The sequence below is a fragment of the Oncorhynchus kisutch genome, linkage group LG17 (assembly GCF_002021735.2).
Source record: "Oncorhynchus kisutch isolate 150728-3 linkage group LG17, Okis_V2, whole genome shotgun sequence".
NCBI lineage: Eukaryota > Metazoa > Chordata > Actinopteri > Salmoniformes > Salmonidae > Oncorhynchus > Oncorhynchus kisutch.
Genome location: NC_034190.2, coordinates 59,193,360 through 59,216,576, shown reverse-complemented (window position 1 = coordinate 59,216,576; position 23,217 = coordinate 59,193,360). Strand labels below are relative to the sequence as shown.

Genomic DNA, 23,217 nt, shown 5'->3' with positions numbered 1-23,217 from the left:
CACAGCCTTGTTTAAGTTTGAGCACTGGAATGTAATCTACACCTCCATTAAGCAGATAGACATCCTAATTTTGGTGAATGATTTTCAATGTGAGCATCGTTATTTCTATATAGCCTACACGTTCTTGTTCTGAACATTAAAGCGAGTGGGACGTTGTGGTAAGGATCACAAGAGCACCAATTTGACAGCTTCAACAGTTACACTTCCCAAAGAAACATCAGCCATCACCGGTTAACACTTGATCTGATTGAATCTAGGCCTCAATGTCCCTAAAACATTAACATACTGGTATGGTAATGTATTTCTTTCAGTCGGTGTACTTACACATCATGTTCGTGTGACTGAACATCAAAATGTACTTACATGCATTACATTGGCATACAAACTCAAATAGATTGTTATAACCTTTCCTTACTGTAGAACTATGACACTAGACAATTTGCGAATCTCTGAAATTGTGTCACAAAACGGTATACCAGTTGTAACTACTACGTACAATCTGCCAATGTAATCACCATGTACATTTTGGCGACACTATGAAGTGGGTGTGTTTAAAAAAAAAATTTAACCAGAGGGTAGGAGAGATCCTATCCATACTATTAGTGAAAGGCTGAAGGAACCTCAGTCCTCTGGGGCTGCTGATTGGCTGACTGTTTCTCCTCCACAGCTACATTGAAACTCCAATTCCGGCATGTTATACACCCCAACATGGCTCCACACACACACAACACAAGTATCCACTCCTACACCTAACACACACACAAGCCCAAAACTTTCTGTAGACCTAAGGATGTGGAGGAGTGAGAGCTCAGATCTGTTCAGTTTGTAGGTGAATGGAGACATTGACTCTCCTCTATCCATCCATCCATCCATCCAGAAGCATTAAACTTCCAGAAAGTCTTTGCCCAGATCCATGTAGGCCTCGATGTAGCTGGCTATGGCACATAGTGAAGTCGGGTCTGAGTCCAACAGAACCGACACAGTCTCCTTCCAGTAGGTAAATGATATACAGGAACTCTGATAGAGAATAGGAGAGATACAACAATGACATAAGTTCCCTTGAAAACCAAATAGGATGGAGAATGGTCCAATGTACAGGTGACCTAATACAGAAGTACCACCATAGCAAGCAATACAGAGTAGACAGCATTAAAAGTAACAACGGGATGTGTGTGTGCATTGTCGAGGACACTCACGTTCTCCAGACAGGTGCTGTCCTTGTTGAGGTAGTGGCGCTGCCAGAAGCACAGCAGGTTGTTGAGCAGGCAGCTGGGGTATTTCTCAGCGTACTCCTCCCTCAGGGCGTTGAGACAGAAGGCCAGTTTGTCCCGCCTCCTGGCCAGCATCAACACCACCAGGCTGGTGTTCAGACAGCTCACATTCTCCTAACATTAGGTTCAGCCACCATCAAACAGGCAGGATCACAGTTAGCCGATTATGCACATGAAGACAAGTGTACATGTCTGAATATGAGAAACAAGAAGTACAGGAATGTAAAGTCTATATTAGCTAGCAGGATGCCATCAGTATTACAATGAAACGGTCAACAGAGCAGAGGATCTCCTTTTGTCTGAGTGAGTATCTGCACATTGATGACGTTGACGAGCCTGAAGAGGAAGGCCTGTCTGTTCTCCACGCGGGCCATGTAGGACAGCAGACTGCACCTCCACAACTACAGCACAGAGGGGGATGGGAGAGAAACATGGAGGAGTCAGACGAGGGTAACTAAGACTACCGAGAGTAGAAATGACCAAGAGCAGCCATATTTCACTACCATAAAGCCACCAACAAAGCAGCCACAAACGTGTGTTAACCAGAAGGTCTCAGTCTATTTCTATGGACCTACCGCTCTCCAAGCGATCCAGGGACAGGATGATACAGCGCACCAGCATGTTGGAGTCCACCAGAGAGCTGTTGATCTGGGTCATAAACGTCTGGAACTAACACAGGAAGCAGAAATGAAACCAAACATGTAACAGGACTTGAAGGTTGTCCATCGGAAGGGATAAGGTTTTAGCTGAGGGCAGTTCCAGTGCAGATGGGTCATTTGCATCTGCACTGTTCAAGTGTTTTGACATTTTTTGTGGAAATTGTTAAAAGTAGTCATTGCGCATCGAGTTGTATGGTCTGTTTAACTTTGCAATCATTGTTTCTTTGATTGACATACACTACCGTTCAAAAGTTTGGGGTCACTTAGAAATGTCCTTTTGAAAGAAAAGGCCAGCATCCCGGAGTCGTCTCTTCACTGTTGACGTTGAGACTGGTGTTTTGCAGGTACTATTTAATGAAGCTGCCAGTTGAGGACTTGTGAGGGGTCTGTTTCTCAAACTACACTCTAATGTACTTGTCCTCTCGCTCAGTTGTGCACCGGGGCCTCCCACGCTTTCTATTCTGGTTAGAGCCAGTTTGCGCTGTCTGTGAAGGGAGTAGAACACAGGATTGCACGAGATCTTCAGTTTCTTGGCAATTTTTCGCATGGAAGTGCCTTCATTTCTCAGAACAAGAATAGACTGACGAGTTTCAGAAGAAAGTGTTTTGTTTCTGGCCATTTTGAGCCTGTAATCGAACCCACAAATGCTGATGCTCCAGATACTCAACTAGTCTAAAGGCCAGTTTTATTGCTTCTTTATCAGCACAAGTTTTCAGCTGTGCTAACATAACTGCAAAGGGGTTTTCTAATGATCAATTAGCCTTTTAAAATGATAAACTTGGATTAGCTAACACAACGTGCCATTGGAACACAGGAGTGATGGCTGCTGATAATGGACCTCTGTACGCCTATATGTAGATATTCCATAAAACATCTGCCATTTCCAGCTACAATAGTCATTTACAACATTAATAATGTCTACATTGTATTACTGATCAATTTCATATTATTTTAAGGACATTTCCAAGTGACTCCAAACTTTTGAACGGCAGTGTACATTTTAAATAGAAAAATCTGTCACAGCATGACTCTTACCATGGAATTGCCCCGGACTGACCATCTATTTATATATACTCTCCTTGCTTCTCAGTGGTTTGAAGTCTTGACCCTAACCCCTCTGCCCTGTCCACTGACCTACCTTCTCCTCGGTGTTGACGTATTTGTTGAACCTCTTGAAGGCGTCAATGTTGAACTTCATGAGTTCCCCCAGCAGGTCAAAGTAGCTCTGCAGCATGTCCCTGGATTTACAGCCACTGTCTATGATGCTGAACAGAATGTGCTGGAGGGACTGAGTAGAGGGATTATTGGGAGGTTTTAAATGAATACTAGAAAGCTGTTATATCATAGGTGTGTCCCCTCACTGGCTTGGCAACAGCCTCTGTACCTCCAGCAGGCCTCTCTTGAGCAGGAACACCTGGTCAGCATAGGTGGTGGCCCCTCTCAGGAAGCTCTCCACCGCCCCCGCCTGCCAGAACCTACAGACAGAGACTGGGGTTTCTCCCTCTTTCTATACCTGTGGCATGATGTTTCACTCATTAACTCCTGGAGTAAACACACGCACTCACCTCAATGAGGATTCAGCCGGTTCTTTCTTCATGACTGAAAGTAGCCGTGTCAGGAGGCCCTTTTTACCCCCACAGATTAGATTTCTAGTAGAGCTAAAAAAGAATGCAAAATGGGGGATTTTGTCAAATTCAGAACAAAATGTCCTCCATCCCTGTGCGTCAGCCTAACTATGCGCCCTACCTGTCCGTGTTGACAAAAGCCTCCACCTCAAGGATGCTGGCTTTCAGAGAGATGGCACTGAGTTCATTCAGCTCCTGAGCGTTCAGGAGGAGTTGTTCCTGAGGAGGAAAGATCAGACATGACTCAAATGGCAGATTCACTGAGATGGTACCAAACTCCATTCCCAATGTCTTACGAAAAAATACAATCGAAAAAAAGTAAATGAATCCATGAATATTATATAATTTTATCAGGGATGGGCAACTCAAGTCCTATAGGGGCCTGATTGGTGTCACACTTTTGCCCAAGCCCCAGCTAACAAACCTCACTCCAATAATCAACTAATCATGATCTTTTTTTAGAATGAAAATAGTTTAATCAGTTGTGTATGCTATGGGAAAAAAGCTTGACATCACTCTGGCCCCCCTGGAGTTGCCTATCCCTTTTTTACATACACTGAATGTACAAAAGATTCTAAACACCTTCCTAGTTGTTCCTAACAGCTTAAATTCATTGGGGCATGATCGACAAGGTGTCAAAACAGTTCCACAGGGAGGCTGGCCCATGTTGACATCAATGCTTCCCACAGTTGTGTCAAGTTGGCTAGATGTCCTTTGGGTGGTGGACCATTCTTAATAGATACGGGAAACTGTTGTACGTGAAAAATCCAGTAGCATTGCAGTTCTTGACACACTCAAACCGATCACCATACTCTGTTCAAAGACGCTTAAATATTTTGTCTTGCTCATTCACCCTTTGAATGGCACACATTCTCAATCCATGTCTCAAGGCTTAAAAATCCTTCTTTAACCTGTCTCCTCCCCTTCAGCTACACTGATTGAAATTGATTTAACAGGTGACATCAATAAGGGATCATAGCTTTCACCTGGTCAGTCAGTCATGGAACGAGCAGGTGTTCCTAATGTTATGTACACTCAGAGTATTTTACTTGCTATATTGTATTTACTTTGCCACCATGGCCTTTTTTTTGCCTTTACCTCCCTTCTCACCTCTTTTGCTCACATCGTATATTGACTTGTTTATACTGTATTATTGACTGTATGTTTGTTTTACTCCATGTCTAACTCTGTATCGTTGTATCTGTCGAACTGCTTTGCTTTATCTTGGTCAGGTCGCAATTGTAAATGAGAACTTGTTCTCAACTTGCCTACCTGGTTAAATAAAGGTGAAATATATATATATATATATATATATATATATCTTATCTGACAACGTTTTCATGAATTTGAAGATATAATCTTGAAGTCCTTTCAAAAACAGTATGTGATATGAGTCAGGAAGTAGGCAGGACTTTCATTGTGTATATCAGGCGATGTGTTAACTTCCCCAGCAATATAGTTTCTTTCATACACCTAAGTTGTGTTTGAATACTTATACTAACTGTACTATTTGGGAGGTGACTAGAGTAAAGAGTATGCTTATTGGTCATAGTATGGATATAGTTAGTATGCCAAAAGTTACCTTGTGGCGTACTAAATGCGACAAAATACGAAGTATACGTTCAGTGGACACTATTTCCATGCTTTTAGGGCCCATAATGCAATTCTTCAGAAAATGGGCATGGCTTCCTCATTTTTCAGATTTGAAGAAAATGGCCGAAAATGTGGTGCCGAAGTGTGACTAGATAGCGGATATAAATTCATTGCTTGAACTAATAATACATGTTAAGAACATGTTGAGCAATGTAATAAAGTAATGACTTTTCAAATAAGTTACATTATACGTTATGTTGGCTGACAATTTGTTAGCTACGCTATCCTTACGAACCGCATAGTATTACAGCAGTAGGTACTTTACCGGTATGTTACCTAACGTTAGTTAGCGACTAATACATCGAACCTACCAGGCAGTATTAACTACTCAACGTTTATTGACTTGATTATTCACAATTCTTAGCTATGTGGTATAGTTTGAATGGACTTTGTTAATTCTGGCTATCTACGCCGATTTCAGAGCACTCGCGCACAATAACTGATCAATTTCCGAACGTCGGCAAAAAGCGCAATTGTTGCCAGCAGCAGTTAAGGTCACCAACGCTCTGGATAACATAATTGCCTAACAAACTCTGCTAGGACAAGTAAAATGGTCAGTGTGAGGTGTTCTCTCATTTGTGTCTGGAAGTAGCTAGCAAGCTAACCAACATTAACCAGTTAGCTTGGGTGCTTCACTGCCGTTGTGAGGCCAGAGCGCTCAAATCAACCCTACTCCTCGGCCAGAGCGTCCAGTGTGCGCTCTGAACACTCCGAGTGTACGAACGCTCAGAACGCACCCAGGCACTCCTGTTTGAATTTACGAACACACCCGGAATCGTAAAATGTTTAGCTAGTCATGTGTTATGCTAACAAGCTAGCAAAGGTTGCATTGCAACAGCATCAACTTCCGGTAGACAGGCGAAGCTCTTGTACGTGAACTAATAGTATACAGTATGTTAGTATGGGTATTCGAACACAGCTCTCGTCTCATGTACTCACTCATGATGGTTGCTGAAGTTCTGGAGTAATCGTATAAACTGGATTTGAAAGGAGATCTCCTGTATGTGAGAGACGATGATCAATAGCAGCGATTAGTGCTACAGTGCCATTGACACATTAGGCCCTTTCACACTGCATCTTAGCCCCAGGCTAGACTGGCCCTGGGCTAGCTTATCCTGTGTTCACACAAGAATGTGTTAACCCTGGGCTAAAGATTCACACTTGTATCCCAAAGCACTGGGCTAACGGACAAACAACCAAATGTTATAAGCAATAAGACATTTAGTAACATTTATTTCCTCTTGATTCTGGTCTAGCATTTGAATTCCAACAGTGATGGTTTGTATAAAACCTCGCTTGTCTGCCTGTCCGACATCGGAAAAAAATGTTACACTTTTCAAATTCATCGCTGTGCAGAGAACGCTGTTCCAGGCGAAATCATGCAACAATATCATCTTCATGGATATATGCAATTAAATGTCAATAGAAAAGCTATGAAAATGAGGAAAATGGAGCGTTTGCTGCCCTTCCAGCTGTAGAGTTTGTAGCTTTTTTATCCTCAGATGGAAGGATTCAATATTATGAATTGAATTAACGTGCAGAACGCATTACAGGCATCACAAGCATATGTAAATTAAGTGAAAGTGATGCTTTTCACATTGGCTATTTTGGTACCGAGTTTCTGGTGCTAACACTGAAAAGTCGGCGCTAACCCTGCTCTTAACCCTGGCCTAAGGTGCAGTGTGAACGTGCCCATTGACCCAGTCCCAGAGCGGAGGGGTGTTCTTACCGGGCTGCAGTCACAGTTTTGGTTCTGGCCATGGAGGACATAGGAAGATGTTTGCTTTCTCCAGATCAGCTTGTCAAACAGGTTGTTAAGTCCTGGAATCAGTTTGAACTCTGCCAGCATTTTGTGAACCTGTTTACAAGGCACGATACGTTTACAAATCAAATCACATTTATTTGATAATGCCCTTTTTACAACAGCAGTTGCAAAGTGCATTGTAGATACCCAGGCTAAACCACCAAAGAGCAAGTACTGCAGAAGCACAGTGGGTAAGAAAAACTTTACAATCTCAGTTACTAATTGAACCCATTTTTCCAAACCAACTGTTTGTAAACTCCAGATACCTGGCTCTCACCTGGTTCCTCTGGCGGTCTGAGTAGCACACAGAGCACCTGCACCTTGTACATGATCTCATGAACAATCTTTATGGACTGGGGCAGACGGTGTCTGAGAGGCCAGAGAACTCTGGTCTGAGGACTCTGAGAAAGAGCACAGTGTACGTAACAAACGGAGATTATGACAACATATGATACTGTACACAGGGCCCTATGCCATCAGTTTTATTTTCTGCCGTACTCCGTTTTATCCCAAATTCCATTGTCTTTTGTTTTTCCAGGTGTCAAATTGTCCTTATTTGTTCAGGTTGTTGGGTCTCAAAATCACACCTAATTAAATTAAAAATAATTAAAAAGGATATTCTAAGTCAACAACAATTCCAGAGACCACTGAAAGATCTGGGAAATATATAATACAATTATATTTTTGGAAGTAGTCACCCTTTAATGTAAGTGCCACCAGCAAGAGACTGTTTGGTTAGAAATGTTTCTGTAGCGGTCATGTGATTTCAGAGTTTGGAAAACAATTGGCCACTGGATTGATGCAAATAATTATGATATACCAGGTAGGCAAAGGTTACTTTGTAGTTAACATTTAAATGGAGAAGGTCATCATTAGCATCATCGCTAACAGCTACACAAAGTGTAGAGATACACGCGCACCACACACAGGGGCATTCCTTCACCGTTTCAGAAAGTTGCAGGAAAATACAAATAACTATTGCATTTAGTTTGTGTCTTATGATTAACTAAGTTCAATACATTTAGTTGACTTAAATCCATTTTAGAATATTATTGAATAATGTCTGGATTCTGTGACTGCAGATTATATATATACTGTCTCACACTGAACCTTATTACTAAAACGATGAACAGTCTTTTATACTGTAATCCATGGAGGGCCTAGTGTCTGCGGATTTTTGTTTTTTCCTTTCAAATAAGACCTAGACAACCAGGTGAGGCAAGTTCCGTACAAATTAGTGACGTTAATTCATCAATCAACTACAAGGGAGGAGCGATAATCTGCAGACACTCGGCCTGTGTAAGTAATATATTTCCATGCCTAAAATGACTGGAGCATGACGTGCTTTAGGATTGAATGGCGGGAACCTGGTTACCGAGATTTTCCGCCCAAAACTAGATATTGACCGATTGATTTTTTTCAACGCCGATACCGATTATTGGAGGACCAAAAAAAGCCGATACTGATTAAATCGGACGATTTTTATATATATTTGTAAGAATGACAATAACAATACTGAATGAACACTTATTTTAACTTAATATAATACATCAATAAAATCTATGTAGCCTCAAATAATGAAACATGTTCAATTTGGTTTAAATAATGCAAAAACAAAGTGTTGGAGAAGAAAGTAAAAGTGCAATATGTGCCATGTAAAAAAGCTAACGTTTAAGTTCCTTTATGTGAATTTGTGCACGTTGATAAGAACTGCAATTCTCCTTCAATGGCGAATGCCGCCATGAGTTTGGACTTCTGAACCATACAAAAACATTGAAGACTACAATTAAGTATTTTATTAGGCCTTAAAAGGAAGGAAAATACAATCACGTTGACCCACTTTTATAGACAATATACCAACGCACTGCGCATATAAAAACAACCCTAGCAATGTCAACTGTAATTACTTGGGTCATTACTGAACTTTGTTGAAATAAAATATTTGAATGGGAAGAGACTGTCACTGGCAAACATGGTTACAGACCCAACAACATATAGTATCCGCTCCTCGAGGAGAAAAGCACATGAGCTAATTATAATACACAAAGTAAGCAAAACAATTAAATAATTCCAACACTGCCTAAAATGATTAATAAGATAGACCTATATAAGCAATATAACAATTGAGATGTACAAATTATGACGAGGGAAGAATGAGCGGATAAGATGCAAGCTGTACATTTCAATTAAAACATAGTGCATTCAGTATTCAGATCCCTAGACGTTTTCCACATTGTTACGTTACAGCCTTATTCTAAAATGTATTACATTTACATACAATACCCCATAATGAAAGTAAAAACAGGTTTAAAAACTGAAATATCACATGTACATAAGGATCCAGACCCTTTACTCAGTACTTTGCTGAAGCACCTTTGGCAGCGGTTACAGCCTCAAGTCTTCTTGGGTATGACGCTACAAGGTTGGCACACCTGTATTTGGGGAGTTTCTCTCATTTTTCTTTGCAGATCCTCTCAAGCTCTGTCAGGTTAGATGGGGAGTGTCACTGCACAGCTATTTTCAGGTCTCTCCAGAGATGTTCGATCAGGTTAAATTCCAGGCTCTGGCTGGGCCACTCAAGGACATTCAGAGACTTGTCCCGAAGCCACTCATGCATTGTCTTGGCTGTGTGCGTAGGGTCATTGTCCTGTTGGAAGGTAAACCTCTGCCCCAGTCTGAGGTCCTGAGCGCTCTGGAGCAGGTTTTCATCAAGGATCTCTCTGTACTTTGCTCTGTTCATCTTTCCCTCGATCCTGACTAGTCTCCCAGTCCCTGCCGCTGAAAAACAGCCCCACGGGATGATGCTGCCACCATGCTTCACCGAAGGGATGGTGCCACCGCGTTTCACCGTAGGGATGGTGCCACCGCGCTTCACCGTAGGGATGGTGCCACCGCGCTTCACCGTAGGGATGGTGCCACCGCGCTTCACCGTAGGGATGGTGCCACCGCGCTTCACCGTAGGGATGGTGCCACCGCGCTTCACCGTAGGGATGGTGCCACCGCGCTTCACCGTAGGGATGGTGCCGCCGCGCTTCACCGTAGGGATGGTGCCACCGCGCTTCACCGTAGGGATGGTGCCACCGCGCTTCACCGTAGGGATGGTGCCACCGCGCATCACCGTAGGGATGGTGCCACCGCGCATCACCGTAGGGATGGTGCCACCGCGCATCACCGTAGGGATGGTGCCACCGCGCATCACCGTAGGGATGGTGCCACCGCGCATCACTGTTGGGATGGTGCCATGTTTCCTCCAGACGTGATGTAACGCTTGGCATTTAGGCCGAGGAGTTCAACCTTGGTTTCATCAGACCAGAGAATCTTGTTTCTCATGGTCTGAGAGTCTTTAGGTGCCTTTTTTACAAACTCCAAGAGGGCTGTCATGTGCCTTTTACTGAGGAGTGGCATCTGTCTGGCCACTCTACCATAAAAGCCTGATTGGTGGAGTCCTGCGTAGATGGTTGTCCTTCTGGAAGGTTCTCCCATCTCCACAGAAGAACTCATGAGTTCTTTCAGAGTGACCATCGTATTCTTGGTCACCTCCCTGACCAAGGCCCTTCTCCCCCGATTTCTCAGTTTGGCCGGGCAGCCAGCTCTAGGAAGTATTGGTGGTTCCAAACTTCTCCCATTTAAGAATGACGGAGGCCACTGTGTTCTTGGGGACCTTCAATGCTGCAGAAATTTGTTGGTACCCTTCCCCAGATCTGTGCCACAACACAATCCTGTCTCAAAACTCTAAGGACAATTCCTTTGATCCCATGGCTTGGTTTTTTCTCTGACATGCACTGTCAACTGTGGGACCTTATATAGTCAGGTGTGTGCCTTTCCAAATCAGGTCCAATCAATAGAATTTACCACAGACAATCAAGTTGTTGAAACATCTCAAGGATGATCAATGGAAACAGGATGCACATGAGCTCAATTTCGAGTCTGAATACTTATGAATACTCAATGGCACTCCACACTGCCCTTTCTCACCTAGACAAAAGGAACACTTACGTGAGAATGCTGTTCATTGACTACAGCTCAGTGTGCAACATCATAGTGCCCACGAAGCTCATCACTAAGATAAGGACTCTGGAACTAAACACCTCCCTCTGCAACTGGACCCTGGACTTCCTGACGGGCCTCCCCAGGTGGCAAGAGTAGGCAAAAACACGTCTGCCACACTGATCCTTAACACTAGGGCCCCTCAGGGGTGTGTCCCCTCCTGTATTCCCTGTTCACTCATGACTGTGGCCAAGCACGACTCCAACACCATCATTAAGTTTGCTGACGACACAACAGTGGTAGGCCTGATCACCGACAACGATGGGACGGCCTATAGGGAGGTCAGAGAACTGGCAGTGTGGTGCCAGGAAAACAATCTCTCCCTCAATGTGAGCAAGACAAAGGAGCTGATCGTGGACTATAGGAAAAGGCAGGCCGAACAGTCCCCCATGAACATCGACGGGGCTGTAGTGGAGCGGGTCAAGAGTTTCAAGTTCCTTGGTGTCCACATCACCAACTATCATGGTCCAAACATACCAAGACAGTCGTGAAGAGGGCACGACAAAACCTATTCCCCCTCAGGATACTGAAAAGATTTGGCATGGGTCCTCAGATCTTCAAAAGGTTCTACAGCTGCACCATTGAGAGCATCCTGATTGGTTGCATCACTGCCTGGTATGGCAACTGCTCGGCATCACTGGGGCCAAGCTTCCTGCCATCCAGGACCTATAGAATAGGCGGTGTCAGAAGAAAGCCCATAAAATTGTCAGAGACTCCAGTCATCCAAGTTATAGACTGTTCTCTCTGCTACCGTACGGCAAGCGGTACCGGAGCGCCAAGTCTAGGACCAAAAGCCTCCTCAACAGCTTCTACCTCCAAGCCATAAGACTGCTCAATAATTAATCAAATCGCCACCGGACAATTTACATGGACCTCCACTCTTTTTGTACACTGCTGCTACTCGCTGTTTATTATCTATGCATAGTCACCTCACCCCCACCTACATGTACAGATTACCTCAACTAACCTGTACCCCCACACACTGACCCGGTACTGGTGCCCCCTGTACATAGTCTCGTTATTGTGTTACTTTTTATTATTACTTTTTATTTTAGTCTACTTGGTAAATATTTTCTTAACTCTCCTTGAACTGCACTGTAGGTTAAGGGCTTGTAAGTAAGCATTTCACGGTAAAGTCTACACTTGTTGTATTCGGCACATGCCAAATAAGATTTTGATTTATATAAAAAAGGTGTGGTTTTCTTATTTATTTTATACATTTGCAAAAATGTTTAAAAACCTGTTTTCACGTTGTCATAATGGGGCATTGTGTGTGGATTATTTAATCAATTTTAGAATAAGGCTGTACTGTACCAAAATGTGGAAAAGTACTTTCCGAATACACTCAGTAATCAAGAGTTTATATGCATCCTTGGTTCCATCACTTGAGTATGAAAATGTTTAATGCATACTATTATTTATTCATACCTTTCCTAACCACATGCCTATTTTACAATGTATTTCAGAAACCAAGGGCAATGCCATGAATCAGAAAGCATTTTGTAGAATGAAAACCACAGTAAATCATCTTTCATTTTCAGTGTTCAGTTAAAAGCTGGATACTTCAGGATTTTGGCAATGATGCCCTTTATCCACTTCCCCAGATTCCCATGAACTCGTCAACACCATGTTTATGTTTCTGTGTCCAGTAAGAAGGAAGTTAGAGGTAGTTTCGCGAGCCCATGCTAACTAGCATTAGTGTAATGACTGGTCTATGGGTAAAATGAAAATAGTAGCTCAAACTTTCTGTATATCCTGTTACTATCATACATAGAATATCTGCTCCCCATCTCTGCTTCATTGACAAAAACAAAAAACGACCGTGGGGCAGACAGAGGCGAGATGGATTCCATCTTTAAGTGTAATCTTCAAAAAGTGAAAACATTTGTAAGTCCATGTCATGTGCCGTCTGTGAAGACTTGACCCATGACAGCTAGCCGTGCGCTGAAGGGCTGCATAGGGCAGGAGAGGAGAGGGGCTTTCCTCCTGCTCCCAGGCTTCAGTGCTATACTTTCTGAAGGATCCATGATAGGTGGCTCGGTCTCACTGTCTGTCTCCTGTGATTGGGTATCCTGTGGACTGGGGAGGGGCTCTGATAGGTTAAGGAGGATGTCCTGCAGCTCTCTGCGTTCCTCCTGCTTGCGGCTGCAGCAGTGAAGGGCAGCAGGGTCCAGCGGGTGGGCCTCTGTGTTGAAGATGTAACCCCCTGCCCCCAAAACACAGTCCTCACTGGGGCCAGTGCCCAGCTCAAAGTCCAGGCCACTGTTGTGAAGGAAGTTATCTGGATCAAACAGGAGGTAGAGGTACTTGATGGTTTCTGCCAGGAAGAAGGACTCCATGCGGTTGTCCAGCTTGTGATCTCTGATGTCTTTCACCTGAGGGAGGAGGTAGTAAAACAAAACAATTCTCAATCACAAACAACTTCTGTACGGAACATTCTGATTAGTCATAAGTAAGTATTTGCTATCCAGCGGAGTCTTGAGGAGCGTAAACCACTCACACTGGCATAGCCACAGGGGACCCGTGTAATCTTCTCAATGGACTCCACAGCATCTCGACCGAGCTGCAGAAAGGTGTGGTCACCAGTGGCTTTGTACAGGTACATGGCACTCTCTATCAGCTCTGAAACAAGAAAAGGAGCAAAATACAAATACCAAGAAATCTTCAGTATGACCCTTATGCACTATTGTAAGTGAGCAGGTTGTCTGGTACCTGGCCGTAAAGGGTATCCTTCTCTCTTGTCTACAGTGTACCCCTGTGGAATACTGTAGAATTCCGGCAGTCCTCCAAATTGTCTCCACACTGTGTAGTAGTTATGGAAAGTCCTCAATGCACTGTCCAGCTCACCGATCAAACTCTGAAACATTCACACAAACAAATGAGATTTTCTCGGTTAAGAGGGAATACAGTAGATAAGCAAAATGAGAAATGTAGTTTACCTGTAGCCCTGGCCAGAAGGCCTCCAGTGATTGGAAAACAGGCATAGAGACCGTTCCCTTGTGCATCTGGACCCACAGGTACCAGTCATCAAACTTGGTGTAGTTTTTAATTGCCTTGTCATACTCTGTGGATGCCCAAAAATATAAACATCTATTACTAATGTGCTTGCAATGTAAAATTGCATGATCAAGTGGTCTGATGATAAACTAGTAATAATACCTAAGAACATTGATAGCAGTTCCTCATCTTGTAGCATGATAGAGCCCTTCACCAGGTACTCAAAGTAGGAGTCCACACCGGCCCCTATACCTGCGTCCTGGGCCACCCATTTCTTGGAGAGCACATCAATGTGGTTCCCCACCTGGAAAAAAGGAAACAGCTCCTAGGTCACTGGGTCTGACAAAGTGTACCAAGCAATCTAAATGTTTCAATAAATCTACTGTATGAATATTACACAAATCACAAGAGGACAGCATAAAACAGATTGTCACAGGACTAAATCGGCAGCTCTTTTTGCCGACTCACCAGTCCTATCTCAGAGCGAGTCTTCCACAGTGACCGGAGGGCCTTGCGCGCCACGTCCTCAAATACGGGGTCCCCAGTGAGCCGGCTAAGGGCTGAAAACTCCAGGATGAAGGTGCCCACCCCAGCAGTACAGGTGACAGGGGTCTCTGTAGGGTTCACCCCTCTAAGCAGGTTCACCGTGCCATAGGGCATCCCTGTGGGCGTCTGGAACGCTGCAGACGAAAAGAAAATGTGAGCCTAAGTCGGGTCATATACAGAGCCAGGAAAATGCAATGTCAGAGCCATATGTTAGTGTGCATATGTGTGTCCTGGGCATCTGGAAGATGCAATAATAAAATAAATCAAATCATGTAGACGGCTCACCAGGGAGGAGTTTTCGTGCTGCGTCCTCAGCCATCCTGAGGAGGGGTCCAGAACAAGGCCAGCCAGGCTCCACCTCCATCCCAGCACGCTTAGACAGCAGGTGGGCCGAGAGAAGACCACCCACCACTGCAGACAGAAACCCAGCTCAGTTACAACCAACAAACACAGCTAAAAGCCTACATACATCTCCTAGACAAGAGCATTGTTTGACACTTTCTCAGAGCTTAAATTTGAACCTATTCCCTGTAATCTCACCTCGAATGTTAGTCTCAAAAACAGATGCATTGACGTCGATGTCAAAGTCCACAGTGTCCTGAAGCAGAGTTGCCACACGCTGAAACTCAGTGTGGTTCCCCAGAATCTGAAAAAAGCAAAGAGGCAACAAGATTGGGAGACCATTTAGTAACTCATTGTCACAGGTGTTGAATGACAAACTTAATATAAGATAATGATGACAAGAAGGTGCATACCAGCAATGTATCCAGGGCATCTATCAAAGTCAGTGAAACACTGAAAAGAAATGAGAGGTGCAACGTCATAGTCAAGTCAATACACTGCGAAATTATTGAATTTACATCTCAGATTGGAAAAGTGTGCTGTGGTATTGCATTCACAATTTAAAAGACTGAATGTATGAATTCAGTGTATTGTTTTTTTGGGGGGGGATATTGCCTAGGACAATATGATCAAGACTATTTTCTAAGTAAGACAACATGAAACCTTTAACTTCTTATGGCTGCAGGGGCAGTATTGAGTAGCTTGGATGAAAGGTGCCCAGAGTAAACAGCCTGCTCCTCATTCCCAGTTGCTAATATATGCATATTATTATTAGTATTGGATAGAAAACACTCTGAAGTTTCTAAAACTGTTTGAATGATGTCTGCGAGTATAACAGAACTCATATGGCAGGCAAAAACCTGAGAAGAAATCCAAACAGGAAATGGGAAATCTGCGGATGGTCAATTTTCAACCCAGCCCCTATTGAATACACAGTGGGATATTGGTTATGTTGCACTTCCTAAGGCTTCAACTAGATGTCAACCGTCTTTAGAAACTTGTTTGTGGATTCTACTGTGAGGTGGTGGCTCATAAGGGCTGTTTGAACCAGGGGTCTGGCAGATTGCCACAGGCTTTGAGGCACAGTCACGAGAGAGTTAGCTCTCGTTCCATTGTATTTCTACAGACATAGGAATTCTCCGGTTGGAACATTATTGACGTTTTATGTTAAAAACATCCTAAAGATTGATTCCATACATCATTTGACATGTTTCTACGGACAGTAACGGAACTTTTTGACATTTCGCCTGCAACTAGGGAACGCGCTTCATGACTTTGGATTTGTTTACCAAACAGGCCAACAAAAGTAGCTCTTTGGACATAAATGATGGACATTATCGAACTAAATCAAACATTTAATGTGGAACTGGGATTCCTGGGAGTGCATTCTGATGAAGATCATCAAAGGTAAGTTAATATTTATAATGCTATTTCTGACTTCTGTTGACTACCTGATATGGCAGATATCTTTTTGGCTGCTTTGTTGTCTGAAAGCTGTACTCTGATTATTGCATGGTTTGCTTTTCCGTAAAGTGTTTTGGAAATCTGCCACAGCGGTTGCATTAAGGAGAAGTGTATCTATATTTCCATGTCTAACAATTGTATTTTCATCGACATTTATGATGAGTATTTCTGTAAAATGTGGCTCTCTGCAATATCACAGGATATTTTTCGAACTAGTGAACATAACGCGCCAATGTATACTGAGATCTTTTTTATATAAATATGCACTTTATCGAACAAAACATATGTATTGTGTAACATCAAGTCCTATGAGTGTCATCTGATGAAGATCATCAAAGGTTAGTGATTCATTTTCATCTCTATTTGTGCTTTTTGTGGCTCCTCTCTTTGGCTGGAAAAATGGCAGAATTTTTCTGTGACTTGGCGGTGACCTAACAATTGTTTGTGGTGCTTTCACTGTAAAGCTTATTTGAAATCGGACACTTTGGTGGTATTAACAACAAGTTTACCTTTAAAATGGTATAAGATACATGTATGTTTGAGGAATTTTAATTATTAGATTTCTGTTTTTTTAATTTGGCGCTCTGCACTTTCATTGGCTGTTGTCATATCAATCCCGTTAACGGGATTGCAGCCCTAAGAAGTTTTAACCTGTCTTATCGAGACTGAAATGTTTTACTGCAAGATATGAATTGCCACAGTTGAATGTTATTCAAATTATGTATTAAAAGAGAACAATTAAGTAAATAGCCCAAAGGAGCTTGAATTTTTTTTTCCCGTTTTTGTTATTTTTATCTACCAAATTGTGTGATGGGCACTTTTTTCTAAAATAAAAAGAATAGTTCTGGGTACATACATGTTAAGAGAAGAGATAGAATGACAGTTTAATTAGTTAAAGAATTTCAACAAGTGTTTGCAATTGTTTGTGAATTGCAGCATGTAATTTATTTAAAAAAAAATACATGTTTAACTACTGACCCCACAGGCTTCAAGCTTCCTTTTTAAAAGGCATTTTCTTAGCTATTTGCAATACATGGATGATTGAAGAATTAAGCAGGTGTTAACCATGGGCTTTGCTACACAGAAAGCAGCAGTTTACTATTGTCAACACTGATTAAATCAGTAGACCTATATCCATATCTAATACCATATACAGTGTATTCGGAAAGTATTCAGCCCCCTTCCCCGTTTCCACATTCTGTTACATTAGCCTCATTTCTAAAATGGATTAAATGAAATATCCTCAATCTACACATAATACCCAATAATGACAAAGCGAAAACAGGTTTAGAAATGTTTGCCAATTATTTACACAAGTATTCAGACCCTTTACTTGGAGATTCGAACTTGAGCTCAGGTGCATCCTGTTTCCATTGATCATCTTGATGTTTCTACTTCATTGGAGTCGATCAGTTTTTTTGTTTGTTTGATTGGACAAGATTTGGAAAGGCACACACCTATCTATATAAAAAGGTCCCACAGTTAACAGTGCATGTCAGAGCAGAAACCAAGCCATGAGGTTGAAGGAATTGTTCATTGAGCTCCGAGACACGATTGTGTCAAGCCACAGATCTGTGGAAGGGTACCAAAAACATTTCTGCAGCATTGAAGATCCCCAATAATACAGTGGACTACATCATTCTTAAATGGAAGAAGCTTGGAACAACCAAGAATCTTTCTAGAGCTGGCCGCCCAGCCAAACTGAGCAATCGGGGGAGAAGGGCCTTGTTCATGGAGGTGATCAAGACCCCGATAGTGACTGACAGAGCTCAAGAGTTCCTCTGTGGGGTTCTTCAAAAAGGCTCCTAAAGGACTCTCAGACCATTGAGAAACAAGATTCTCTGGGTCTGATGAAACCAAGATTGAACTCTTTAGCCGGAATGCCAAGCGTCACGTCTGGAGGAAACCTGGCACTATCCCTACAGTGAAGCATGGTGGTGGCAGCATCATGGTGTGGGGATGTTTTTCAACAGCAAGCACTGGGAGACTATTCAGGATCGAGGGAAAGATGAATGGAGCAAAGGTACAGAGATCCTTCATGAAAACCTGCTCCAGAGCGTGTTCAAGACCTCAGGGGCGAAGGTTAACTGTCCAAAAGGACAACAACCCTAAACACACAGCTAAGATAATGCAGGAGTGGCTTCAGGACAAGTCTCTGAATGTCCTTGAGTGGCCCAGCCAGAGCCCGGACTTGAACCTGATCGAACATCTCTGGAGACGTGAAAATAGCTGTGCAGCGACGCTCCCCGTCCAGCCTGACAGAGCTTGAGAGGGTCTGCAGAGAAATATGGGAGAAACTCCCCAAATACAGGTGTGCCAAGCTTGTAGCGTCATACCCAAGAAGACTCGAGGCTGTAATCGCTGCCCAGGGTGCTTCAACAAAGTACTGAGTAAAGGGTCTGAATACTTAATTTATGTAAATGTGATTTCCTTTATTATTATTTTTTAAAACAATTTTCAAATATTTCAAAAAACCTGTTTTTGCTTTGTCATTATGGGGTATTGTGTGTAGACTGAGTGGGAAAAAAACTAACAATTTAATACATTTTAGAATAAGGCTAAGAGCTTTCCACATCTGGATTGTACAACATTTGCCCATTATTCTTTTCAAAACTCTTCAAGCTCTGTCAGATTGGTTGTTGATCATTGCTAGACAACCATTTTCAGGTCTTGCCATATTTTTTCAAGTAGATTTAAGTCAAAGCTCTAACTCGCACACTCTAGGTAAATTGTTCTCTTGCTTAGCAACTCCAGTGTTGATTTGGCCTTGTGTTTTAAGTTATTGTCCTGCTGAAAGGTGAATTAATCTCCTTGTGTCTGGTGGAAAGCAGACTAAGACAGGTTTTCCTCTAGCATTTTGCCTGTATTTAGCTCCATTACGTTTACGTTTTCTCCTGAAAAACTCCCCCGTCCTTAACGATTACAAGCATACCCACAACATGATGCAGCCACCACTATGAAAATATGGAGAGTGGTACTTTGTATTCAGGACAAAAAGTGAATTGCTTTGCCACATTTTTTGCAGTATTACTTTCGTGTCTTGTTGCAAACAGGATGCATGTGTTGGAATATGTTTTATTCTGTACAGGCTTCCTTCCTTTTCACCATGTCAACTAGGTTAGTATTGTGGACTAACTACAATGTTGGTCCATCCTCAGTTTTTATTTTTACCCATCTACCAATAGGTGCACTTCTTTGCAAGATATTGGAAAACCTCCCTGGTCTGTGGAAAACCTCCCTCCCTGTGTTTGAAATTCACTGCTCGACTGAGAGACCTTACAGATAATTGTATATGTGGGGTACAGAGATGAGGAATTCATTAGAAAATCATGTTAAAATCTATTATTACACACAGAGTGAGTCCATGCAACTTATGTGACTTGTTAAGCACATTTTTACTCCTGAACTTATTTAGGCTTGCCTTAACAAAGGGGTTGAATACTTGACTCAAGACCTTTCAGCTTTTCATTTTTAATTAATTTGTAACATTTCTAAAAACATCATTCCACTTTGACATTATGGGGTATTGTGTGTAGGCCAGTGACAAAACAAATCTACATTTAAATCGATTATTTTAAATTAAGGATGTAACACATTTTGGAAAAAGTCAAGGGGTGTGAATATACTGTATCTGCAGATAGTTGCCCCCAAAAAACTACAAGTATGCAAACTAGGGAGCCAAATCAACAGCTACTGACGAGTCACTTACTTTAACGTCACTGTCTGGCAGGGCCTGATGGACTTCATATCGAAAATACAAACAAGATCTGTATTTTATTTGTCCCAATGCGATGCCATGGACATACTAGGTAGTTGTATGATTTATGAATGGCAAGGATGTATGAGATTGATTAAAGTCTATCAGTCAGTTCGACAGCATTTATAAACTAGTCAAGCTTGCCGTTAGTCAATCAAATCACAGTAAGCCTTGTGCGCCAGCACTTCGTAGCTGCATATGAAACACACAAAATAAAATAAATTAATGTGCACAAACACACCCAGGTACCGGGAGGCAGGACAGACAGCAGACTGTCAAACCAGCAGTGTTTCCCTGTCATCTCTCACTTTGTGCAGGCAGGTGCCTGTCCAATAAATAGATCACTAGGAGATGCATAAATCATACAACTACATAGTATGTCCATGGCATCGCAGAGAGGACAAGGAAGAGAGAGGCCCAACTCGGCGGAAAATCTGTCTCACTCCATCAGGTTGCATTTTTCCCGTTGTGTCGCACAAAAAGCAAGGAGTTTTTGTATGGAGGTCAATGAGAGTGTTGAATTTGGTCAACCCAAAAATGTATGGCTTATTTGATCAAATAGAAGTTTCATAATGCTTAAGTTGTTATGAGTGTACTGATATAAGTAGGACACGTGACATCCCGGAAACCTTGAGAAAAAACACAATATCGTAGTTGTCTCTAGATGGCTATGCATATTCATGGTTTGAGGCTAGTAGCACAGCATCTCTATCCATTGAATACAGGCGGTTGACATCAACAACCCTCAAAGAATATTCAAAAAAGGATTACAATAATGAGATGTATCCAACAATCCAAAGAAAGGATAGGAGGGAGCTAGCTGTGCCGCTTTGTGGACAACTCCCATTGGTAGGGCAGAGAGACATGTATCGTGTCAGTATATCCAAAATATTTGATATAGTTCATTCTAGCGGGAGTGGGCCCGGCTGACTTTTTTCTCTCCAGACTTGCGAATTGAAAAGTAGCCTAGTTTATTTAAGTGGAAAAAGTACCCGGCTGAAAATGAGTGTATAGGACAGCCGGTGCTAGTGGAAAACACTGAGGTTTCAGGTGGTTTGGGCTATTGATTGTCCAGGTATTAATCTTGGCTGTGTCATTCACAGGAAATTACAACATTGGTTTATTGTCAAACAACTGCAGAGGCAACAGTCATACCTGCCCCATGTATCCTGGCCATCACAGGTCAGGGGCCGCAGTTCGTCATATGGATAAGCATGATCCAAGTAGCTGTTGTATGCATGATAAAACATGGACTTGATTTTCTCCCTGTCAGGAAAGAACAAACCCAAGTAGACAAGGTGTTAAAAGAGCAGATCAAGCGGAACCCTATGACTAATCCTAGCCCTTGATCACGATTCGGTTCCATTACACAATTTACTAGACTAAAGCCCAAATCGAATGAAAAGCGGATTTAAAAAATAAAATAATGTTTTACATGTGTGAACGAGCACGTACACGCTGGAATTACACTGAACACAAAATAGAAATTCAACATGCAACATTTTAAAATATTTTACTTACAGTTCATAAGGAAATCAGCCAATTGAAATAAATAAATTAGGCCCTAATCTATAGATTTCACATGACTGGGAATACAGATAATCATCGGTTGGTCATAGACTACCTTTAAAAAAGGTTAAGAGCGTGGATCAGAAAACCAGGCATAAGATACAGACAGCGAACATAACATTTTATTGATGGCAATTTGAATGCACAAAGATACAGTGACGAGATCTTGAGGCCCATTGTCATGCCATTCATCCGCCACCTTCACCTCATGTTTCAGTATGATAATGCATTGATTGCTCCATGTCACAAGGATCTGTACACAATTCCTGGAAGCTGAAAATGTCCCAGTTCTTCCATGGCCTGCATACTCACCAGACATGTCACCCATTGAGCATGTTTGGGATGCTCTGGACGAAGTGTACAACAGTGTGTTACAGATAGTGACTGGTTTTCTGATCCAAGCACCTGCCCTTTCTTTAAGGTATCTGCGATCAACCGATTCATATCTGTATTCCCAGTCATGTGAAATCCATAGTTTAGGGCATGATGAATTTATTTCATTGTGACTGATTTCCTTTTATGAACTTTAACTTGGTAAAATATTTTTTTAATTGTTGCATGTTACTTTTATATTTTTGTTTAGTTTAAATTCAAGCGCACGATGTCATTGACGCTAGCAGCCCGTCTGTTTTCTCTCATTCACTGCCTTGCATTCTAATTTCAGCATGTGCATAAAACACTTCGTTTGATTTGTGTTTTAAAAGGCATCTTCTGTACAGGGGATTTGTTAAGAGACCAGATACTCAATCTGGACATGAACACGCGTCACACCCTTGATATGGTTAGTATTCTCACGCCGCCATATCTCGACGTTACAGCACTTGTTTATGAAAACAGACTTAAAACAAGAAGCGACCACCTGTGCTGATTAGCTATATCGAGTGCTCCGAACATCGGTGTGTAAACGTAACTCGGGAAGTGTAGTTTCGTCGGATGGAAGCAGTCGAATATTTTTTATTTGAAGGATAATCTTTCGAAATCCGACGAAACCTTAAACACAGCATCGAGATTGTAGTTCACATGAGCTAGTCTTGGGCTTAGCCAATGCCTGAAAACTGTAGGGAGAAGGGATAATATCGCCTAGAGTTTGAGAGTTACAACATAACATTAGGCTTTTATCACACGTCTGTTAGCTAACGTCACTAGATTGTCATTACTGTACCTGTAGTGTGCCATCTCCAGCTCTGTAAACTCTTGTCCTTTCGCATTGCTGATCAATGTAAAAACGTGAATTACGCACAAAATAGTGCACAGCAACCTAAGCATGAATAAACGAGGTATAGCTAGGATAACAGCTAAAAACACTGATTAAATTATCAAATGCAACACCAACACACACTAGGGATCGCTAACAGGAAGTAAATTGAATAGACATGACGCGTGCGTCGTGGGTGCTGAAGTCTTCCGCAACCTGTCGACCTACACATTTCCTCCAGCAGGCAGCGATGTTACACAAGCTACAGTATGATACTGCAATTTCCAC

At 42.3% G+C, this 23,217-nt stretch overlaps 1 protein-coding gene and 1 pseudogene across 1 annotated transcript; both read right to left on the bottom strand.

Moving 5' to 3' along the window:
- Positions 1 to 557: 557 nt before the first annotated feature.
- On the bottom strand, positions 558 to 7,532 carry LOC109908635 (short transient receptor potential channel 4-associated protein-like; annotated as a pseudogene).
- Positions 7,533 to 12,444: 4,912 nt separating this feature from the next.
- edem2 (ER degradation enhancer, mannosidase alpha-like 2) lies at positions 12,445 to 23,105 on the bottom strand. Its single transcript, XM_020506356.2, has 11 exons — positions 22,897 to 23,105; positions 21,321 to 21,431; positions 15,358 to 15,397; positions 15,143 to 15,248; positions 14,888 to 15,013; positions 14,525 to 14,736; positions 14,219 to 14,360; positions 13,999 to 14,123; positions 13,772 to 13,916; positions 13,560 to 13,681; positions 12,445 to 13,434 (listed from the first exon to the last, which is right to left on the bottom strand). The coding sequence occupies exons 1-11, from the start codon at positions 22,998 to 23,000 to the stop codon at positions 12,958 to 12,960; spliced, it is 1,710 nt and encodes a 569-aa protein (XP_020361945.1). The 5' UTR covers positions 23,001 to 23,105; the 3' UTR covers positions 12,445 to 12,957.
- Between the last annotated feature and the right edge of the window lie 112 nt (positions 23,106 to 23,217).

Coding starts and splice junctions, on each gene's coding strand:
- edem2 (XM_020506356.2), bottom strand. CDS start 23,000: ATGCTTAGGTTGCTGTGCACTATTTTGTGCGTAATTCACGTTTTTACA. Junction 15,398..21,320: donor GGCCAGGATACATGGGGCAG/GTATGACTGTTG, acceptor ATTTCTTTTCAG/TGTTTCACTGACTTTGATAG. Junction 13,435..13,559: donor TCCCCTGTGGCTATGCCAGT/GTGAGTGGTTTA, acceptor CTCCTCCCTCAG/GTGAAAGACATCAGAGATCA.